Source organism: Sceloporus occidentalis, unplaced genomic scaffold (assembly GCF_023333645.1).
Source record: "Sceloporus occidentalis isolate IW3139 unplaced genomic scaffold, rSceOcc1.0.p SCAF_4, whole genome shotgun sequence".
Taxonomy (NCBI): Eukaryota; Metazoa; Chordata; class Lepidosauria; order Squamata; family Phrynosomatidae; genus Sceloporus; species Sceloporus occidentalis.
The window spans coordinates 146,771,863-146,793,594 of NW_028316984.1; the positions used below are offsets into that span (position 1 = coordinate 146,771,863).

The 21,732-nt window shown below is 41.0% G+C and overlaps 1 protein-coding gene across 2 annotated transcripts in view; it reads right to left on the reverse strand.

The window, feature by feature from the left end:
* Positions 1 to 835: 835 nt before the first annotated feature.
* BAHD1 (bromo adjacent homology domain containing 1) overlaps positions 836 to 21,732 on the reverse strand; it is an 80,634-nt gene continuing 59,737 nt past the window's right edge. For both annotated transcript variants that reach the window (XM_089521948.1, XM_089521949.1), the window contains exons 3-7: positions 18,525 to 18,886; positions 10,007 to 10,166; positions 5,683 to 5,759; positions 3,893 to 3,984; positions 836 to 2,549 (exon numbers count right to left, since the gene is read on the reverse strand). In XM_089521948.1, coding sequence (XP_089378074.1) covers positions 2,360 to 2,549; positions 3,893 to 3,984; positions 5,683 to 5,759; positions 10,007 to 10,166; positions 18,525 to 18,886 — 881 coding nt within the window. In that variant the 3' untranslated portion in view covers positions 836 to 2,359. The remainder of the gene's footprint in view (positions 2,550 to 3,892; positions 3,985 to 5,682; positions 5,760 to 10,006; positions 10,167 to 18,524; positions 18,887 to 21,732) is intronic.

The following is a 21,732-nucleotide window of genomic DNA, read 5'->3' on the forward strand; positions in this document are numbered from 1 at the left end:
ACTCTTTCACCCCTATCATATTTGGGAACATTCCCTATTCCAGTTGCTTCTTTTTCTCTACAATTCCCACCTCAAAAATGGGGGGGGGGGGAATGGAAGAACAGGCAGCAGCTACAGAACCTACAATATTGCTCCCAAATCGCCCTGCTTACCTCTAGGCTGCCAAGAGTGATGCCAGTTCTACCTTTCCATCAGCTAGTTTTCTCCACCCACCTTCTATCTGTGATGCCCTCATTGGCTTGCGTGAAAAGTCATAGGGAAACTGCCATTCCACTCCTGTGCTATAAACAAAGTGTGCTTTGCAGCACGAGTATAATTCCAAGATCCCCTCTATGTTCCCAAGCTATGGTTATAGCAAATCATAGCACCACATTTGGCACTAAGAAACATGGGTAAACCATGGATTCTTGCTCTGTATGAAGGTGGGAGGTTTGCCCCTTATAGCAAGAATGATTCCTGTCTAGTTAGTCCATTGCAAGAACCATCTCCTTGCCAAGCCTTGCAGCTTTGATCTCTCTCTCTTTTTTCTCTCTCTATCTCCCCATCACTCTCCTCTCTTTGGTATGCAGAGCAAATCTGTAGGGACTGCTTGTGTTAACACACACACATACACACTCACAAGCAACTGAATGTGGCAGGGGACTACTTTCTCCAGGCCAGGCAGGCATATAGAGCACAGGTGGCAAAACTTCTCAGATCTAATCAGTGGGCAAGTACAGGTAGTGCTACTTCTACTTGAAAAAGACAACAATATTAAAGCCGTAGGAACACTTCTATATCATTTAACACTAATTCGTAACACCCTTCCCCACCCACCCACCCCAAGCAGGTCCCTAGTTCAGGTGAGCGACTCTGGCCATCAGCAGGTACATGGACTGATACAGTGTTGATTCTCATTCTTCAAAATTAGTGCAATCTACAAATGGAATCCCAGCGTTGTGTGACTGATTCAGTGGACTCTTCTTATGCTGTCCTTTGGTTTGCTTTAGAATTAACTGAAATAGCTTTGTGTTAAAGCTAAACTAAAGTATTTCTAACAGCTATACATGTAAGGCAAGAGGCAGAAGTATCCATAGGAATCAGGTAGCAGTTTTTCAAAATGCAAACCTCTCATTGGTCAGTTCCTTTTGGGAGCCAGAGTCTCGCCTTGGTGGGCATGCTTGGATGTCAGTGTTTTGAGATTTGAGGGAATGAGGATGCTGGGAGAGAAGAGAGGTAGACAGGCAACAGCACACCAGGTTAAATTGGTCAGGTTAAGATGCCTGTTTGAAAGAATCCAGCTCAAGCAGTACACTGCAATTCCTTTTAACTCTGGCTTCATGCCCTCCCCAGTACACTGGTGTGCACAAATTGGGTTCTACAAGGACTGAAAATGAGAGCAAAGGAAATGTAATTGGGATGGTAAAGAATATAAACTATTTCTACTGGCAAAAGGGATGCCTCCCCAGACCTATGAGGGGAAGCAATCAGTATTGTAGCAGCTGTCACTTCAATCTCATATTCTGAGAGCCCTCAACAAGAGCGGTCTAAGGATGGGCCTTATCTTCATATCTCCTCATCTGAATCACATTTACTTCAAAGTAGGTTTCACTGATCTCAACACAATCTCCTGCTAAGCAATTGGCTTAGGATCACAGCCTTAGAAAAATATGCAACTTTCCCACAACGCTGTGAGGCATTTCTATTACATATTTCCCACTTCACAGATGAAGCCCACAGCAAGCTAGAAAACCCCCCTCTGACTAGACAACCATGCTTGGTTTGTGATCCTCCTTTTCTTACAAAGAGAAACGTAATCAGAATGTGAAAAAGACACACAAGACATTAATGTCTTCAGAATACGGACTTACCTCAAAGCTTAAGCTCAAGTAATCAACCAATCCAAAATGTCCTCCACTTTTACCTTTCATATCAGTACATGATATCTGGGAGCTATCACAGGTTTCATTTCTGCACTGCACTTCCCCATCTGTCTGTTCTAACCATCCCCACCAAGACTGGCTTTTCTCTGGATTCAGTTTACTGGCTTTTATCCCCTGGCCCAGCTCTCCCCTCCCCCCATATATGCTCATTGTACATATAGATATAGATTACAGAAGCGAGCACCTATATCTATATACACATACATTTTCTCTACAGATATATATTTCCATTTATGCTCTTTATATGAAGTGCTGTGCTTTGAACATCTGCCTTAAAAGGAAATCTGTTCCCAAATGCAGAGAATAGGGTGTTTAGGCATTCTGTTCTGTGCCTGTGGGCACTGCTCCACAATAGTAAGGAGCATGCACTGGTTATGAGGTCAGTCTGCCCTTGGCCCTCTTTTGCTGCTTATTAACCCCACAGTCGCTGAGCTCTGTTATTGGGGATTCTTTAAGATGCGCCCATGTCTGAAGTCATAGACATGGCGGCAGAGGAAAACCAGTTCTGGATCAGTGTCCTCTGGCACCTTACGATGTGGGGGGGTTGAATACTCTTCTGATGGAGGAACCATCACTGTTTTCTTGCCTGGGATCCCTTCAACTCGACGCTTTGCCAAGGCACAAAATCTGGAAGAGAGTTAGATAACAATGACATCATCATTTTTGCTTCTTTGACAAACACTGCTGGCTGCAGCAACTCATGTGATCTGAAACTTTCCCAGTTTTATTACTGCAAGCATTTCTAAACTGAAGAAAATATTTTTCTATTTTAGCTTCTCCATAAGGAAAAATCAAAGAAAACCACAGTCCTGAAGTGGGTTACATTCCTCCCCTTCCAAGAGGCCCAAAGAAGAGTGGTGGTGGTGGTGGTGCACAGTTGCTAAACTCCATTATTGGGGATTCTTCAAGATGTGCCCATGTCTCAAGTCACACAGAGTGACAGAGGAAACGCAGCTCTAGATCTAATTCAGGGGCAGTCAACTGTGAAAGGCTAGGGCGGCACATTAGTTACCTAGCAGGCTTTGGAGGACTGCGCTCACCCAATGCACCCCTGCAAATAATCCCCCAAATGCCCCTAGACACTTTCTATGGGCCATGGGGACATTTTGCCATGTTTTTAGATACCCCAAGCCATTTTAAGCCCAAGATAGGCCCCCTTTTTTTAAGCAGCAAAAAGCATAGTATTTGAACTGAAAGTCAGCTGGAGCTACCCTTTGCTCTTTCAACACTTAAAGGTTTCCCCTTGACACGCGTGTCTAATCATAACTGATTACTCTATACAGTACTATAAATGTAAACCAGTTTGCACCAGTGTATTTAAAACTAATTATGCTGCCTTTCTACGAAGAAACACCCAAGATGGTTCTATAACAAGTGCCCCCCCTTCAATTGGTGCTTAAAAAAAGACTAGTCCCAATTGACTCTCCTGTAGTGATGTCCTCTGAAATCCTATCTGCTGCCAAAGCTAACAGGCAAGTGCAAACATTCCATCAAACTTTCCTTCCAGAAAAAGTGTAAGTTTCACATTTTTTGTCAAAAGGTTGTGTAAATACACGTGTGAATGCATGTGTGTTTGGGGAGAGAATTCTGTGTTTTCAACTGCCTCTGGTCTTATGGATTTGCATGTTTTTGTTGAATTTGCAGTTATACACTCCACACAACACCAAATATGTATGCATGTATTATGTACATCTTTCTCTCCCTTTCCACTTAAGGACTGGATAGGGAGTTATCAAACCAAAAAGGGAGGAAGCAAAAATATCATCACCATTTCTTTTATATGTACCAAGAGCAAACTATTAAAAAATGACTGAGATGTCCAAAATAACAACATGCCTTCTGCCCACCAACACATATAGCCAAGTGGACTATAGGCCAGCATGCGGGTAATCAAGGCCAAGCCATTCTGTGGAATTCTCTGTATGGATTGAATCAGAAAGAAGGAAAAGCAGATAAAGAGCACCACCTACCTGCAGTACTCTGCAAAGGTCAGAACATAGCACTTCTCCTCAATGCAGGCAACACTGTTTTCGTCTTGATGTCGAGATGCAAAGATCTCATTCTGCAAGAAAGCACAATAACAGGTACCATCACCATTTGATGAAGGGGGCTGCTCTCCCTGACAATTTATGCCCAATACAACTTGCTAGACTTTAAGGGGCCATAAAAGTGTTCATATGGAAATCTAAGCTAACAAGTGAAGACAGATAACTCTTAGTGCAGAGACATGATTAAACCTTTTGGAATCTTCCACTACCTGATTGTTCAATTTGGACCAAGAGGAGGCATAAATACTCATTTTTAAATAATAGAATCATAGAATTGGAAGAGACCACAAGGGTCGTCCAAAGCACCCCCAACAGATGGCCATCCAGCCTCTCTTTAAAGACCTCCACAGAAGGAGACTCTGCCATACGCTAAGGAATGTGTTACACTGTTGAACAGCTCTTACTGCCAGGAAATTCCTTCTAATGTTTAAATGGAATCTCTTTTCCTGTAGCTTGCATCCATTGTTCCATGTCTTATTCTCTATAGCAGCAGAAAACAAGCTTGCTGCATCCTCAATCACACCCCCTCAAATACTGAAATCTATGGGACCCTGGTGACTTCAGATCAAAAAATGCTTCTTTAAACTGATAAATGCCTTCTACCTTTCCAAAGTACAACTCTGAATGGAAAGTCAAGAGACATCATTACTCTTTTCCTCTTAGCTGGCATAAAAGCTGTAGCTCTGAAGGAACTGTGAGTGGCTGAACCATTTGGCATGATGTACAAAGTTGATGGAACAGGTTTAATGTAAGAAACTGCTAGTTTGGGGGGGGGGGGAGGAGGTGAGAATGTTTTGGTTGCTAGAAGAACTATAGGAAGAGACATTTTACTCTTCCATAACAGAATACCATCTGTGTATTTATTACGCAATAAAAGCAAACCATCCAGAAAGGTAGCAAATTAACAGGTTTAGATGTAAACAAACAAACAAACAAAAATTCTATCCTAAAAAGAGAAATCATTACTCCAGCCACTGTACATTCTTACATTGATGTTTTATATAGTGTTTTGAACCCTACAAAAATGGGGGGAGGGGAGGGGGCAACCATCTTAGTATGGAAACAAGTACTAATTACTAGCGAATTCTGGTGAAATTTTGATATAGTGACTTTTCAGAACAGTCAAAGCTGATTGAAATGACACGAATAATTCCGGGTAGGTGTTGGAGTGCCAGTTTTTACTGGCTTCCTATTCAGATTACTTGACAAAGTATGAAATACTATAAATGTTTATATAATCAAAGCAAACTGACTACACAATCACACATGCTGGCCTACCTAGCAAAGGATAGGACACAGACTTTGAACAACTATGCATCTATGAAAATATGCTGACTTCTTTTCTCCTCTTGCAAAATGGCTGTGCAGTTATGTTAATTATCCCAAGTATCACACAAACCAAAAGAGGAGAACCTTTTCCAGCCCAAATTCAATTTCAGAGATGTTCTTGGGGCCCCAGCCCAGTGATGGATGGGGCCAAAGGTAAAATGAGAGGACCCAAAATACCAGTATTTATGTTTAGCCTAAAGCTCTCAGTGACAGTAACTACGTTTTAGGGGAAACATTTTCAATTTTAGAATAGGGGGAAAATTTCACAGAAACTGGGAAACCACCAAACAGCAGTGCCATGCAGAAAATGCACAACAGCTGGATGGCCCCAAGTGGGCAAAAATTGGTCCTAAGGTTCTTTAATACAGTCACTTGCAGCTCACCTGATGCATACTAGGATTACGGCCTCCCTGAGTGTGCTCTGGCCTGTAATACCACAGGAGGCTCATCATCAGTTCCCCTGGAAGGAGACAAAGTATGTTTCTGAATAAATTCAACAGAGAAAGCAGACAGTCAACTTTCCTGAGTTCTCAGCATCTCCCACCACTGCAGAATGAGCTCAGCTTCTCAAACAAAGCAACAGATGTGACTACTGACTAGGGTATGCCAGCCCAGCCTTGAATGTGCCCTTCATTCCATGCACTTGAAAAACTGTCTGCTTTTCTTTTTAATGTCCAGAACCACTCCAGACATATGGGGGAGATCACAGGATCATTCTGTCAGAACTATGAGCAGCCATCTCCAAATTTGTAGACACTCTATTCATTAGTTCTCTGGTTGCTATTCAGCATTCTGCTGCCAAGATTATCTTTTTGCCCCATCATTTTGATCATGTTACTCTATTTTTGATGTCACTTCATTTGTTGCTATTCCTCTTCACCTAACCAAGGGTTTTCCTTTCTTCAACTCAGTGCCACCATTTTTCATTTGCTGCATCATATTCTTGGAACTGTATCCCTGAATGTTTGCAGCCTGCTCCTTCCTTGTTTTTAAATATCAATTAAAAAGCTGTTAGAATGTTAGTTTAATGCATTTCATAATATTGTATATTTTTATTATATGTATTTGTTAGCTTGTTTTGTATTGTATTGATTTTTTATATTTATATTTGGATAGCTTGTTTTATAATTGTATTATACTGATTTTATATCTGTAATTCTTCCTTCCTTCACTTTAAAAAATAGATTATACATCTTTGGCAGGGTGAAGTTCTCTTTTTTATTCTGTGAAGAGCCATGTATACTAATGGTGTTGATGATGATGACAGTAATAAAGATCCTCTTCACTGCTCCCTGAAGAACTCAACCTTGAAGGCTAAGGGGTGACATGATAGTCATGTTTATATAGTAGGATGTCACCTTGGGGATGGAGCAAGCTTGTTTTCTGCTGAGACATGGAGCAATAGATTCAAACAACAGGAAACGACAGTCCATCTCAACATTAGGAAGAACTTCCTGATGGTAAGAGCTTGACAGTAGAATATGCTGCCTCAGAGAATGGTGGAGTCTCCTTCTTTGGAGGTTTTTAAGAAGAGGCTAGATGGCTATCTGTTGGGGGTGCTTTGATTGTGTATTCCTGTATGGCTGGGGGGTTGAACCTGGGGCTCCCTCCCAACTCTATGATTTTATTATTCTAAGTACAGTAGAGCCTTTCCTTACACGGGGGATCCTTTCTGGACCTCCCCCCCCCTGCATAAGGCAAATTCAGGCTAAGCACAAGCCCCATTTTATTGAATGGAGTTTGTGCTCGTGGCGGTGGGGGGCGTGTGAGCCATGGGCGTGTGCACCATTCATTTAATTGCAGCATGGCATCCGCATAAAGTGGAAGACGTATATGGTGCATCCACGTATGGAGCGAGCGCACTGTACAATATTACTGCGTTTAGTTAAGGTGCTCACCAAGTGGCTCCAGTGTTCTCTGAGGCTGAGAGCATGTGACTTTCCCAAAGTCACCCATTTATTTAGGAGATTTATATTTCGCATTTATCCCAAAATGGGATTGAACAAAAGTCTGAGCTATCTTTTTTGGCAACTGAAAACTTGTTTCTATTCTGCCAGGTTCTTAAGAACTGACTGCAATGGGCTATTAATGATGTACTGCTTTGTTGATTTTTATCTTCTGCTTTTAATGCATTTTTAATGATTTCAATTCTATAGACTGTTTTATTCCTTTTTAGTAAAACTTTTATGTATTTTAGTGATATATCTGTATGCATCTTGATCTATACTGGTTTTAATATTCTGTATGCTGCTTTGAGTCCTTATATTGGAAAAAGGAAAGATAAATGAATGCAGTAATAATAACAATAATAATGTATTATTATCGTCATTATCTATATTGATATTACTATTTATCATCATCATCATTACTATTTTCAATGGAAGGAAAGAGAAGGCTCTACCCTGGAGTGCAGCAAAGTGCCATGGCATGGAAGGGCACATTAGTATTTTGGCAGCTGTGGAAAGAATCATGGCAACATTGTAGCCCTGACTGTGCATCCCAAGAAGTTGCTTAGTCCTACAGTACATTTTGGACCAGCTTGTTTAGGCCTCTTTCAGGATGCTCATGTCCTTTAAGTGATCACAAAAAATGGCTTGTAGAAACAGGACAGTGGCAGCTGGCTTTACTGTTTCAAAGAAAGACAATCCAGTCATAGATTCAAGCTTGAACTCTAGGATTCCAAATTACCTTTTAAAAAATTTACTGATGAGTCAATTGTAGGAACCCAGGAAGAACTGCAGAATATCTTTCCTCTGGACCCATATAATTGGGATACTTGTTGTACCTTACATATAATGGATTCAGAATTTGACTTATGCCTTGAACCATCTTGGTGAGAAAAAGAAGCTCACTCACAAGCCTGATACTAGATGGATGGAGTTATAACAATCTCCATCAAGAAAGAAGGAACTGTCTTATCCCCCACATCCTAAATTCATTTTTACTATTTATTCCCATTACCACTGCAGCAGGAGACTAGTTGTCAGTAGCAAGAACATTACAAGCCAGCAAAAATCAAAGCTTTGTATGATTTCCAGACTGCAAACTATAAAGAACATTAACCTAATTAGAGGTTCATGACATTCTGGCTGCTACACAATCATGTTGGAGCAGCTGTTGCTAAGAAGCATGAATCAGCAAATTGGTACAAGTGTTTTCAGGGCAAACATCCCCAAAAACTGGACCTCAGCCAACAACTGTAAGTTGCATTTCTTGAGACAGATATGAGAAATGAAGTGAATTCAAGGGAAGTGTTTCAACTGTGATTACTCTATAGCTTTCTCTCCCTCCATGCCTGGCAACTGGATACAATTCTCTGATATAAGAGATAAATGCACCAGGGTTGGCCAACCAATGTGAGGGTGAGTGGGATGCTCCTCTGTCCTTGTGTACCTTGGCTGCAGATGCATGGTACTGAGGCTCAAGATTTCCAGCTAAGAGAGGGTATGACACAGGTTTTGTTGATAAAAAAGAAGCCCTGGGTGGCCTTTCATTTAGCAAGAAGAGGGCTGCTGGTATTCTGCGAGGGGCATCTTAAAGCAGTACTTCTTGTGTCTTAGGACTAGAATAAGGGTGATAAAGCATTGGACATCCAGGAGCCAATTTCTGGTCCCCTGGATCTAATGGAAGTAGCATTAACAAAACCCAAATATTGAACCGAGGGGGGGGGGGGGAGACAAAATAATGCCTTACTCTAATGCAAAATTATTATTCATGGAGGCTTCCAGGAGAAGAGATTGTTGCATTCCCCCCCCCTTCAAAAATTCAAATGAGAACTTTCTGTGGGCCACAAAACTCCTACCCTGTTTTAGAGGCATTTATGTTGCTAAGGGAGAAGTGTTGGGGTGTCTCTCAAGGAAATGTCATATAGGATGAAAAAGGGATGTGTCATGTATGGCTATCATCATTGCTAGGTGTCTCTTATGATTCCACAAATAGCCAGTGTCTAAGAAAGATGTCCAAAGGCTGCTGAAATATTGCAGTGCCCTCTGGGATATTTTCATCCACCATTGTTCTGGACAGAAAAAAAACCCATGGGCTTCAAAATAATAAACATCATGGCTCAGATATGCTCTGCAGGTTGCCAGTTGGCCTTGCTGGTAATTGACTGTCACATCAGGATCAAGGGGAAGGTTTCTCCTGCCTCAAGCCTGAGGTTTTTCACCATCACAACTCACTTGTCTGAATCATTTCCATATGTTCAGCCATTCCTATTCTTTGCCCAACAAGGGCATTTGGCATGACAACCTTTAGGTTCCACATGCTCTCTTTTAATTTGGACAGCATCATTAATAAAACAGTGATGCTTGGGGTAGAAGTGAAGAGGGTGATACATAATGAGCTAGGGCCTTTTCACACTATGCACCCGAGCACCTTAAACAGTACATGGTTGCATTCTATGGAATTCTGGGGCTTATGGTTAGTAAGGTATTATAGTTCTCTAGCTGAGAATTCTAGATAACCCTAAATTGCAAATACCAGAATTCCATAAGATGTTAGCATTAAAGTTAAAGGAGAGTCATAGCACCATAATTGTGCTGTGTGAAAAGGCTCCAAGTTTCTGCCCAGCCCACAGGTCTCTTATAAACAAATCTGACATAAGCTAGGGATTTTGCAGTTAAGAGGGGGTGTTAGCTGGATACATTTCCTTGCCAATTCTCCATGTTTTATACAGATCATCATTTAGGCAACTTGTCTGTCCAATACCTGTTTTGGGGTCTTCCCAAAGGGCAGATATCTTTGCCACATAAGGCATAGATTTCTTTCGTGGTCCTGATTTCAAGAGGACTGTGTCTCGGACCCGGATGATCTCGCCATCTCTCTCCACTGCCTGGTAGCTCTTGCGAACAGCTGGCTCCGGTTCATTCTACAAATATTGACAAGAGAGAGCACCAACAAGAGAAGTGAGGCTGGGAAAACAATGTGGGAGAAACAGCCCCTGGCTTCCTTCTATGCCAAGTCAAACGCTTTCTGCCAAAAAGGGTGTGTGCCTGTGCTGCGAGAACCCCACGGAGAATCCGGAGTGGATGAAGCAGCAGGGTGCATCTCTCTTCCTAGAGGGTTCATTTCAGAAGCAAAAAACAAACAAACAAAACCCCATGCGGCTCAGATGAAAAGAAACAATGATAGCACCAAAAAAGGAAAAAGGCACCAGTTAGTTTGCATTAGTTTTAAGGAAGGCTCTGTATAAGAAGTTATTGCTTTAGCGTTTGGGTCTGCGCAAGATTGCAAGGCAAATTCCCCCTATGAATGCAATCAGTTTTAATCCCTGAAGGAGAAAGCACTACAGCACTATTATGTTGCAAGGCTGCTGAAAGCTAAAAGGCCAGTGGCCACTTTATACTTTTTAACTGCATAGGCTGTAAGTCTTTTGTGTGTGAATGATTAAGTCTCAGAGCCTAGAAAATTTAGGATGTTTTAAAAAGTAACCTCTATTACTCATTTTAGGAGAGGTGGACATTGTGACCCCTCTGGATGTTGTTGGAGTGCATCTCACAAGAGCCCCTCACTAGTGGCAAGGAAGGCTGGGAGTTGCAGGCCAATGACATCCACAGAGCAACACCTCTCCCTCACCTGATCTATAATACAGTGGAGCCTTGCCTTATGAGGGCATCCGTTCTGGACCCACCCGCATAAGGCAAATACCATGTAAGCTCAAGCCCCATTCAATAGAATGGGGCTCGTGCTTGCAGTGGCGCGTGCCATTCAATGGATTGCAGCATGGCTTCCATGTAAACCAGAAGCCGCGTATGGAGCGAGTACGCTTATCTGAGATGTAATTCTTCACAGTTAATCAATGCAATCTTTAAACAGTAACTTGTTGCACTGCTTGCCACTTTTCTTTTACTTTGTTGTTCCTTTCTAAAATTAAAAACCTTAGGATTTGATTGAGAGAACGACACAAAACATGAAAACAATCTCATGAAAATATGTCTTCAAATGCCTCAAAAAGGCCTTAAAAGTCATTTTTCAAATTACTAGAAAATATTACACCAAAATATCATTTCCTCATTACATTGCTTTGGAATCAACAGACTGATTTGAGTCACCAAAGAAAATCCCCATTTAAACCAATGATTTCAATCAGGATTCTCCAGGCATTTAACATATTTTTGAAAAATAGTACAAATTTGATCATGACAATATATGCATTTACAACTCCTGAGAGTAGTTTACAGTAGTGCTTAAGTTATTTGTTGTGGGGAACTGACAGGGATCCCCCCCCCCCAGTGTGCTACAGAATGGCATCATATTTGTGCCCGCAGACCACAAATTTTTTTTCTTTCTTGGAAACTCAGAATGGAACAGCAGCGAATAGCTCATGGACCAGCAATGGCCTACAGTCCACCACTCTGAGTAGGATTGCTTTACCACTCCATTCTGCTGATACTAAATGTCTACATGCCCCCAATGAAGAAGAAATCCCAAATCCCAACCTGTGGGTTGAACTGGAAACATACAGTGCTAACCTCATACTGCAGAATCCAAATGCATTTGTAGTTCTGAGGGGAGATTTGAATGCAAGACTGGGCTGCAACAATCAAGCTCTATACACCCAGCACAAATGCCTTCCTCCTAACCTTGAAGATGATAGAACCCACCTCATCTGATGCTCAAAAGACAGGAAATCAAATTTTGCAGGCCTATGTTTGGCTCAATCAGTTTTTGGATTAAACGTTTGTATCCTAAATGGTGCTCTGAAAAGTGACTGTTCAGCTGGATTCACTTATCCCTCTGGGTCCAGAATGAGCGCTATCGACTACATAATCATTTCTAAGGATCGTCTTCCCTATACTAAGGAAATAGAGGTTATACCTAGGTTTGAAAGTGATAATCTTCCAATTTGGCTACAATTAAGCAACTTCACTAAGAAGACACACACAAAGGACTGCCATCAACTCTCTTTAATGCCATCAGGAAGGGCTTATCAGCAAGCCAAATGGACCTCCCAGTTAAAACTAAACAATAAGTGAGGTACTGGCCTCAGACTGCCTTCCAAGTCTTCAGAATAACCTAATATCAACTGAGTCCTCTGATGGACTTCTGGAAAATTGCAACAATCTAACCCAAGTGCTATTCCCATATCTAAACCAGCAAAATTGTGCACACTGAAGCCAACAACAACAACATCATTACTCAAATATGTGGTTTGACAAGGAATGTATCGATGCAAAAAAGCTCTCATTACCACTCAGGGCTATGTTTCCCATATATATATATATATATATATATATATATATATATATATATAAAATAAAATAAAATAAAATAAAATGGCCATGAAAAATAATTCGGCATAGCTTATCCAGGCAGCCAAAACCAACAACTCAGTTTTATTTTGGTATATTACATCAAGTTCCCAAAGCAATGCAACAGCTATAATGGATTGTCACATCCCCCTTGCACCCCCAGGATCTGGGAGGAGCACTTCCAAGCACTATATAAGGACACTTATGTCCAAAGTGCATCTGCAAGCCAAAACATAGAGAATCTCCCAAGGTGGGCTCTGGTGACTGAGACAGAGATCAAGAAACTGGTAGGCCAACTGAGAATGGGGAAGGCTCCAGAGAAAGATTTAATACCTTTTGAAGCCGTTACAAATAATCTGGAATTCTGGGCCCCTATTCTAGCATCTCTCATCATCTGGATGACAACTATGGCCAAGCACCTAAGGACTGGGGGCTTGCTATCATCGTCCCATATTTAAAAAAAGGAAAGAAGAATGATCCTGGCAACTACAGTCCAATCAGCCTCCTCAATACAATCAGCAAACTCTACACAAGACACTTACAGCGGAAACTCATGAACTGGTTGGAACAAGAAAACATATTTGCAGAGGAACAAGCCGGCTTCAGGGAAGGCCAATCCACTATAGACCATTTCAACACCTCATTGAAAAGTATGCCACCTGCAACACAATCTCTCTATGGTGCTTTTATAGACTTTACAACAGCTTTTGACTCTGTACCTTGAACCAAACTATGGGAAAAACTGGAGGCTTCCTCGATTGACTAGCATCTACTATACCTAATTCGTATGCTGCATGAAGAGACCTCACTCAAAGTAAGATTACCATCGCCATTACCACTGAGAAGTATGTCAAGGAAGGTTGCATTCTAGCTCCACTCTTTTACATACTGTAAATGACATGATGGGTCTTCTTGACAGCACAAATTTCCATCCTCTGAAACTAGAGGGAAGGCATAACTCTATTCTGATTTATGGAGATGATACAGCAATAATTTAAAGAATACCTATTGGTCTAAAAAGATTACTAAAATCATGGCGTTTGCTAAAAGGCCCAAGAACCAAAACTGGATTAGATGGTCACAAGACTTAACAGGTTCAAATATTTGGAGGCAATCTTTCACGCTACTGATACAGTAGTAGGAAAGTTCATGGGGACTATGCTACCGGTAACGCGCAGAGGAGTTCAACAGCTATCCTTAAATTTTTTATGACAAGAGGAGGCCATTATATTCCGGCAGCACTCAAACTCTTTGAAGCCAAATTGGTTGCACAACTGCTCTATGGATCCCAGCTGGGACCCCTCCATTAGAACTTGTGCAATCCAAATTTCTAAGATCAGCATTGCAACCTCCAAAGTGTATCTCTAATGCAATCCTAAGACTGGAGTCAGGCTCTATGAAAATAAAGGCCAGACTGTGGGTGACTATGCTCAGCTACTGGCTCAGACTGTCTTTCTTTCCCACCAGCCTTGCTCCACTTACCCTGACTGATGAATTCCAGTCTAGGTGGAAACAAAAACGAGACAAAATTTCTTCATTGGGTTTCTCTCCAGATATGGAATATGAAAAAACTAAAGCAACTATCAAACAATGGGTGATAGATAGTGACAGCTAGACCTAGCTAGCGCCCTAACTTCATTGTTAGTGACTTCAACAGATACTTGGCATCACCTATGGCATATTTAGCAAAACCTCAAGTGTCTAGACAACAAAGAGCCTTGACTTTAGCACGATGCCATGCTCTCCCTTCAGCAGTTCTTGAAAGTTGATATATGAAGATCTCCTTCTCAGGCAGACTATGTCCCTGTGACTCTGGCCAAATAAAGACAACAGAGCATGTACTACTCCAGTGCTCATACTACAGGGACATTCGCCTCAGCTTTATCTCACCTCTATTGTATAAACATCAAGGACACACCAGTCAATTTTACACCACTTTGTTGGTTACAGACACCAATCCGGATATAACATCTAATGTTGCCACATTCTGTGCAGCTGCAGTTAAAATCCAACAGACAATGATCTTTGAAGTAGACTAGTATTAATCTTGCCATGCAACACTGGATTTTAACCTTTGTTTTTACCTTGTTTTTACTATTACCTTCTTTTATTCTGTATCCCCTGGTCTGTGACCATAATGAAGATGAACTGAACTTACCATATCTAGGAGGATACAATTTGTGTAACTTTTTAGAATTATTCCCTAGATGATTAAAAGAATTTACCCAAATAATTACACAAACCATACCTTCTTAGCTGTACACTACAGCATTTTAACTGAAGCCACAAGCAGTGTTCTAGTATTCATTATATTTAGCTAGTTAAATCCATTTCATATGTGTATAAAAAAAGTAAAATTCACACAAGTTCACACAAACTTAACAGCATTCAAGGGGTAAATCCAATTGTTAACCCAGCTAGAACAGATCCATTGAGTGAAATGCGAAGTTGGTATGTCTACACTTAAATGGTTAAATCCCATTGACACAATGGGTCTATCTCTACTAGAGGCTAGCAACTTGATTTAGGTCACCATTTTTAAAACTAAATCTTAAATGTTTATATATATATATACACACACACACACACACACACAGTACATCAGAACATCCAGATGAAGGCTATCCTTAAATAGGTATATTTACTAGTACATTACCCATTTGTTCAACAGCCAACTTCTAGATGCTTTACTTTACATTTTACTTAATGGGTACAAGGGGAACAAATGGATGTTGTACTAGTATAGAGAGCCAGTATGGTGGAGTGGTTTGAGTGCTAGACTACGATTCTAGAGACTACCGTTCAATTCCCAGCGTGGCCATGAAACCCACTGGGTGACCTTGGCAAATCACATGCTCTCAGCCTCAGGGGAAGGCAATGGCAAGCTTCTTCTGAAAAAGTATTGTCAACAAAACCCCATTATAGGTATCCTCAGGGTTGCCGTAAGCCAGAAACAACTTGAAGGCACACAACGCACATATCTAGGATAGTCCCCCAGGGGAGAAGAGAACGGCAGACACAGAAGACAGGATGGTGGTGCTTCTTGAACTGTGCACCCAAAGGCCACAACTTAAGACTACCACAGCATTTTGCTTGCTTTTTAAAGTCAATTTAAAAAAAAATATCCAGCTTTTTCAACCACAATGAGATCTCCTCTTCCACATTCCTGCTGTCATTTTTGTTCAGAGAGTGAAACAGAAACACAAGTTCTCCTACTTTTTACAAATTTGATTGCAGGTTGCTCATGAAGGTAATGTGACAGAGCCATTCATATTTATGAGTCTATAAGGATAGGTTAAGTATAGGTTTAACTAGCATTCTGTAACAAGATTTACTTTTAACATTTACTTTAAAATGACAGTCAAGAGAAATATTTAACACTTCATTTGTGATATTCATGTTTACAAATTCATTTAAATTTTAAAATGATTATATATATATATATATATATATATATATATATATATATATATATATAAAAAAAACTGATTTTTAACCATGCAGGCTATTACTGAAAAGAGTAATTTGATATAGATCTTTCTTGTACATGTGTCTTGTTACTTTCAAGCTCTGACATGTCCTGATATAAGATGTAGGTGCCCTCTAAACATCCCGTATCAATCTATCCATGCTAGTCTAGTACTACAAGGGACAACACCTAGGACAAGAAATCCAAAACAGGTTGATATATATCTTAAAGTATCCTGATTTAAGCTACTTAAGCCTCAAGCAGTTTTCTTTAAAAAGCAGACACCCCTTATTCTACAGTGGGTGAAGTCTGTTGTGAAATCTGTGTAAACTACTGTGAAAAGGACTTCCCCAGCTTTTCCCCTTTGACAATATAATCCCCATTTGACCTATCAAGTATTTCCATTGTGTGCTATCTATGGAGAGTTTGCCTTAATGTCACCTGTCAAAATAAGCTCCTTTTACAACAAAGAGGGGTGAATAGGCTGGGAATTGATCTTGGTCTTTCAGTAAAATGGAGGCAAAATTACGCCCTATTTATATGCAGAAGGAAGTAGTGACAAATTTGGGGTATATCATGCAAAAGTGCCAAAGCGGCAAATTATTTAAAGTTTGGTTCACCAGGCACAAAACACACCTTAGGTCAACTCTTTTTTTTTCCAATTCAAAAGTAAAACGCTAGGCCACTGAAAACAGACAAAGTCTTAGTAGTGGTTTCTTTTTTCATGCAACAGATACTTTGCTGTCACATATTATTTTTCTAGTAGTAGTAGTGCCATCAGGTAGCTTCTAGGCAGGTCCATATACAGTGCATTCCTTCTTCCACTGATACTTATTCCTCCCGCAGTAATAACATAAGTCCTGGATTTCCCCTTTAGAATCCCCTAGTCAGATTTTTTGTCATTGTAAATGTTTTGCTTCTGAAACTTAAAATTTCTCTAGGTCCCTGTTTTCTCTTATGTTGAGCTATCTCAGTACTTTCCCTCAAGTAAAACAGCCTTCAAAACCCATCAGGCTAAACTGTGTTTTCAGCACAGCTCGTCCAGAGCCAAAGGCAAGCTACAACCAGACCCTTTGGCGCTGCTCTCCTAGCTGCAGGACTGCCACAAGACATTCTGCTCTTCTTGCTAATGAGGTCTTCAGTATCCAAGGTTGACTCAGCAATTACCGAGCCAGAGTTTTTCCAGCACTGAGGAGCAGGTGCAGGGAATTCTTGGCACAAAGCCCAAGCATTCTGTCACAAACAATCCTGGCTCAATGTACATTTGTCTGGCTTCTCTGCTTTGCTTTTATGGTACAGCAACAATCATTCTTGGCTCTGCCTGCTGAGAGAACAGTAGCTGTCCACTTAAAGCCAGAGTGCCAACTGTGGCCATTCTTGGAGATTTCGGATCTGGCCACAGTGACATATGCCTTAATTACATCCTATTTGGACTACTTTAATGCGCTCTATATGAGGTTGCCTTTGGTGCATCTTTGTAAATTTCAGAGCTGTAGTTGGATCAGGGCTGGTTACAGTAAGCATGTATCAAAGCATCAATGGCTGCTGATCTGTTTCCCAGCACAGCTCCAAGTGTTGGTTATGACCTATAAAGCCTTTGATGGTTTAGGTTCAGGCTGTCTGGCTGACCCTTTCTCTCCATATGAGCCTACCCAGGCCCTCACTTTCCGAGAAGAGGTTTTTCTTTCAATACTACTGCCTTCACAAGCACAGTTAGTGGGGAATCACTATAGGGCTTTCTCAGAGGCTGCCTCTGGGTTTGGAACTCCCTTCCTAGGGAGGCTAGGATGGTTCTGTTCTTCCTGTCTTACTGCACATACACAAAGATTTATTTATTTATTAAAAAAAATTCTGACAGGCTTTTAAGAACTGAAAGTTTTTAAATAAAGGACTTTAAAGAACACGCTGTACTATTTCAATTGTCCTATTTTTTAAATTAAACATTTCTAACTGTATGCTTGAAGCAGTTTTTAGTGTCACTAATAATTTAATTCCATTTTTAATGCTGCTTTTTGTATGTTTTAACCACACTGTATTTGTTTAAATTTGTAAGCTGCCCTGAGGTTTGGGGGAAGGCCGCATATAAATAAAGATGATGATTTTATTATTTATTTATTTAAGGCAGTCTTTTAGCACCTCTTGATACACCGGGGCCCCTGATGTGATGCACACTGAGAAAAAAAAAACACTTTAAAAATATTAAAGACATGGCTAAAAACCAGTGAAAACTCTCCAATTATTAAAACACAAAAAGACAATTAAAACTTCCCTTTAAAAGCTCTAAGACAGACAGTTTACAAAACTTTCAGAGCAGGCATCCTGGTTTTTAAGATTCAAAGGCCAAGCAAAGTAGCTCAGTCCTTACTGTCTCCTGGAACCTCACAAGTGATGGACCTAGTTTCGTCTTCCTTGGGAGAGAGTTCAGATGCTGGTACAGAGAAAGCCCTGTCCTGTATACCCACCAGCCTTGTTTCAATAAGCAATAAAAGTTTGCAGGAAAACTCACCACCACATAAACCGCCTTCTCAGAGGCTGCGCCAATGGGAATCCAGCCATTTGTGGCTCTCCTCCGGTTGATGCGTTGCTGCTTTGGATGAGAGTGGCCGCCGACTGTTTTACTGTCAGACGCATGTAAACAGCTAGTTGTATTACGGAGGCCGGATTTAGAGCCGCTAGGGGGCTTGGAGCTTTGTGGGCACTCGCGGGCCATCGTCTGGGGTTCCGAGTTGGGTGTTTGCAAGTGAGGAACAGGTTCTGCAGCTGGTGGCACACTGGGTACTGGACATCCTGAGAGTGGGTGGGCAGGTGAAACAGGGTGCCCTGCCACAGGGATTGTGAGGCTCAGCTGGTCCAGAGACTTGCAGCTATCTACAAAGAGATGGGGTCAGAGTGAAAAAGCAAGACATCTCAGGATTATTGAGACCAATAATGTGGAGAAAGTGCATGACTAGACATAAAGTATTACCACCAAAAGCTATGTGTCATACTCAGTACTAGCAAATCTTTTGTGCTATTATCCAGATCATATCCGCACCTCACACAATTTACAAAGTATTTTCAGCAGCCAAAAATCGTAACTATCTGATGACAAATCCATCAAAAATTCCGTTCAACAAGGAGAATTAATCTCTCAAACTGTTGTTTTTGTCAGTGGTCTCCTCAGACTGCTTTTAGGTTGTTGTATTAACTGATGAACTTCAAAATGAAAATTCACATGGGTATGAGCCCACTGTTAGTTTCTACTAAACTAGCTTAACTGAATCAAAATAACTTATGTAAATGTTGACTTTACCAAGTTATCAATGATTCAATGTGTCTGCTCAAACTGGGACTAAGAATAAGATTGAACTAAGCGATTTTTGATTTGAAACTTAGAAATCAGTGAGCCAGCCAGGGGTAAGACTCCAATACCTAATGAGCAACAGCTCGTCCTACCTCCCATTTTTCCTGAGAGACTTACATAGTCCATATTCCAAAGTTGGGGAGTAGCTTTTGATTCAATTCTATCACCACAGGAAATCTTTTATACCCAAAAGAATAGGAAGCGGATTCCAATGGAACTCACAGCTCTTCCATGCTGCAGAAATAAAACAGTTTGACACCACTTTAAATGTCATGGCACCATCTTGTGGAATCCTGGGATTTGTAGTTTGGTGAGTTATTCAGTCTGTAAGAGAACGCTGGTGCCTCCCCAAACTATCAATATCAAGGTTCTATAGGATAGAGTCATGGCAGTTAAAGTGGTGTCAAATTACTTTATTTCTCTAGCGTGGATTCATGCTCAATAACAGTTCACTTAATAATATTTAATTTGTTTGCCACTCATGCATAAAATCCAAACATCCTGGGTATGCAGACTGTTCTTTTGGAACCTACCACAAAAAGATATAGCATCTACTCTGTTATTTTTCTTGTTAACATCAATAAGATAATATATTGGGACTTTCAGGTTTCCTGCTGACCCTGTGCATGCAAACACAAATACATAAATGATTTCAGATTCTCTGGAGAATAGGATAAAAACTGAATTCTTCTAGATCAAAATTAAAGGGTTCCACCTTAAAAAAATTAAGGTGTCTGCTACTCAACCATGAAAGCAGAATGGTTTCCCAACTTAAATTAAAATTTCTATTTCAGCCCCAGAAAAATAGTTGCTATACTTTCCAAAAACATGTGGGGCTCAGGTCCAGAAACATTCCCAGACAGCCCAATTTGTGGTACTTATCTACCTGCTGCCAAGGGAGATAAATATAGCTGGAAAGGTGCTTATACTTGGCACAGCTTGGAAATGTTATTTTTGGATTATAACTCTCAGAATCCCCCAGCCAATGGTAATGCTAGCTGGGGAATTCTGGGAGCTGTTATCCAAAATGTAATCTCTTCCAAGCTCTAACAACAAGGGAGCCTCAAGTTTGAAGGAGCAGGCATTCATCATGGTCAATAAAGCAGCTTCAGGCAACTACTAAAAAGTAAGAGATTTCACCAAAATGGAAGCATGAGAAAGCAGGTACCTGTAGACACAAAGCGCCTTAGAAATCCTAGCAAATTAAAAGAATCAGTGTGGCAGCTTATTTCAGCCTAAAGAGCAAAAGCATGGCTGAGACCCTTGTTTGCTGTGGGAAACTGCTGCCCTCTGCCTCCCACTATGCAAGCTGTAAAGCTGTAATGAAACTATTTTCTCCTCCTTTGAGACTGGAGCATTAGCAAGCAAGTGATGCGGCTGACCTGTCAAGAGCCACAGCTGTAAAAACAAGAGCAACTAATAAATATGACAGGATCTCTTAACGATCAGGATTACTACCAATACACTCACCTTTCTAGGGCTCCTTGAATTGCAACTGCCTCTCCCTTACTGCAGTGAAATGCAAAAAGCACATAAGTTTCTAAGCTGGGAAGGGCTTTGGGAGTGCTGACGGGAAGTGACTGTGCATCTTTCAGTATATTCAGATGTTTGTGGAGGAGGCTACTGGGGCTACACAGACCAGCCGCACACACAACTGCAGTCACCACTGGTGTCATGCACTACTCCCCCCCATAAACATCTGTTGCACATTTGCGAAAGAAGAGAGAACTACACTTGAAGAGAATGCCACCCAACCAGGGAACCCCCTTTTCTCAATACATACAGATAGGTCTACACTTGAAGAAGGATGCTTTCTCATGAGGAAAATCTTTCTCATTAACAGCTAATGTTCATTCATCTCAGGGTAGATCACAATAGGAATGGGTAGCACCCAAGCAAACCCAAGAACCCTTCTATGGTTGCATCTGCACTGCAGAAATAATCTGGTTTGGCACCACTTTAACTGCCATGGTTCAATGCTATGGCTTTGAATGGTAGTTTGTTGGGGTACCACAGCAGAGTTACAATTCCCAGAGTTGCATAGCACTGAGCCATGGCAGTTAAAGTTGTGTCAAACCTGATTATTTCTGCAGTGCAGATGCAGCCTACATGTTCACTTAACACATGAAAAGAGATGTGCGGTCCTCCCTCAACCTAGTGTTCAGAGGTGGCAAGCTTGCATCTGGGGTGTACCACACCAGACTGCAGATACAGGAGATCTCAGAAAGTCTCTCTCTCTCTCTCTCTCTTTCTCTCTCTCTCTCTCTCTCTCTCTATATATATATATATATATATATGGACTGCCAAATTGCAGAATATCCTCACCCCACCCTCAGGCAGCATAATTAATTCTGGGAGTCGTAGCTCAAAA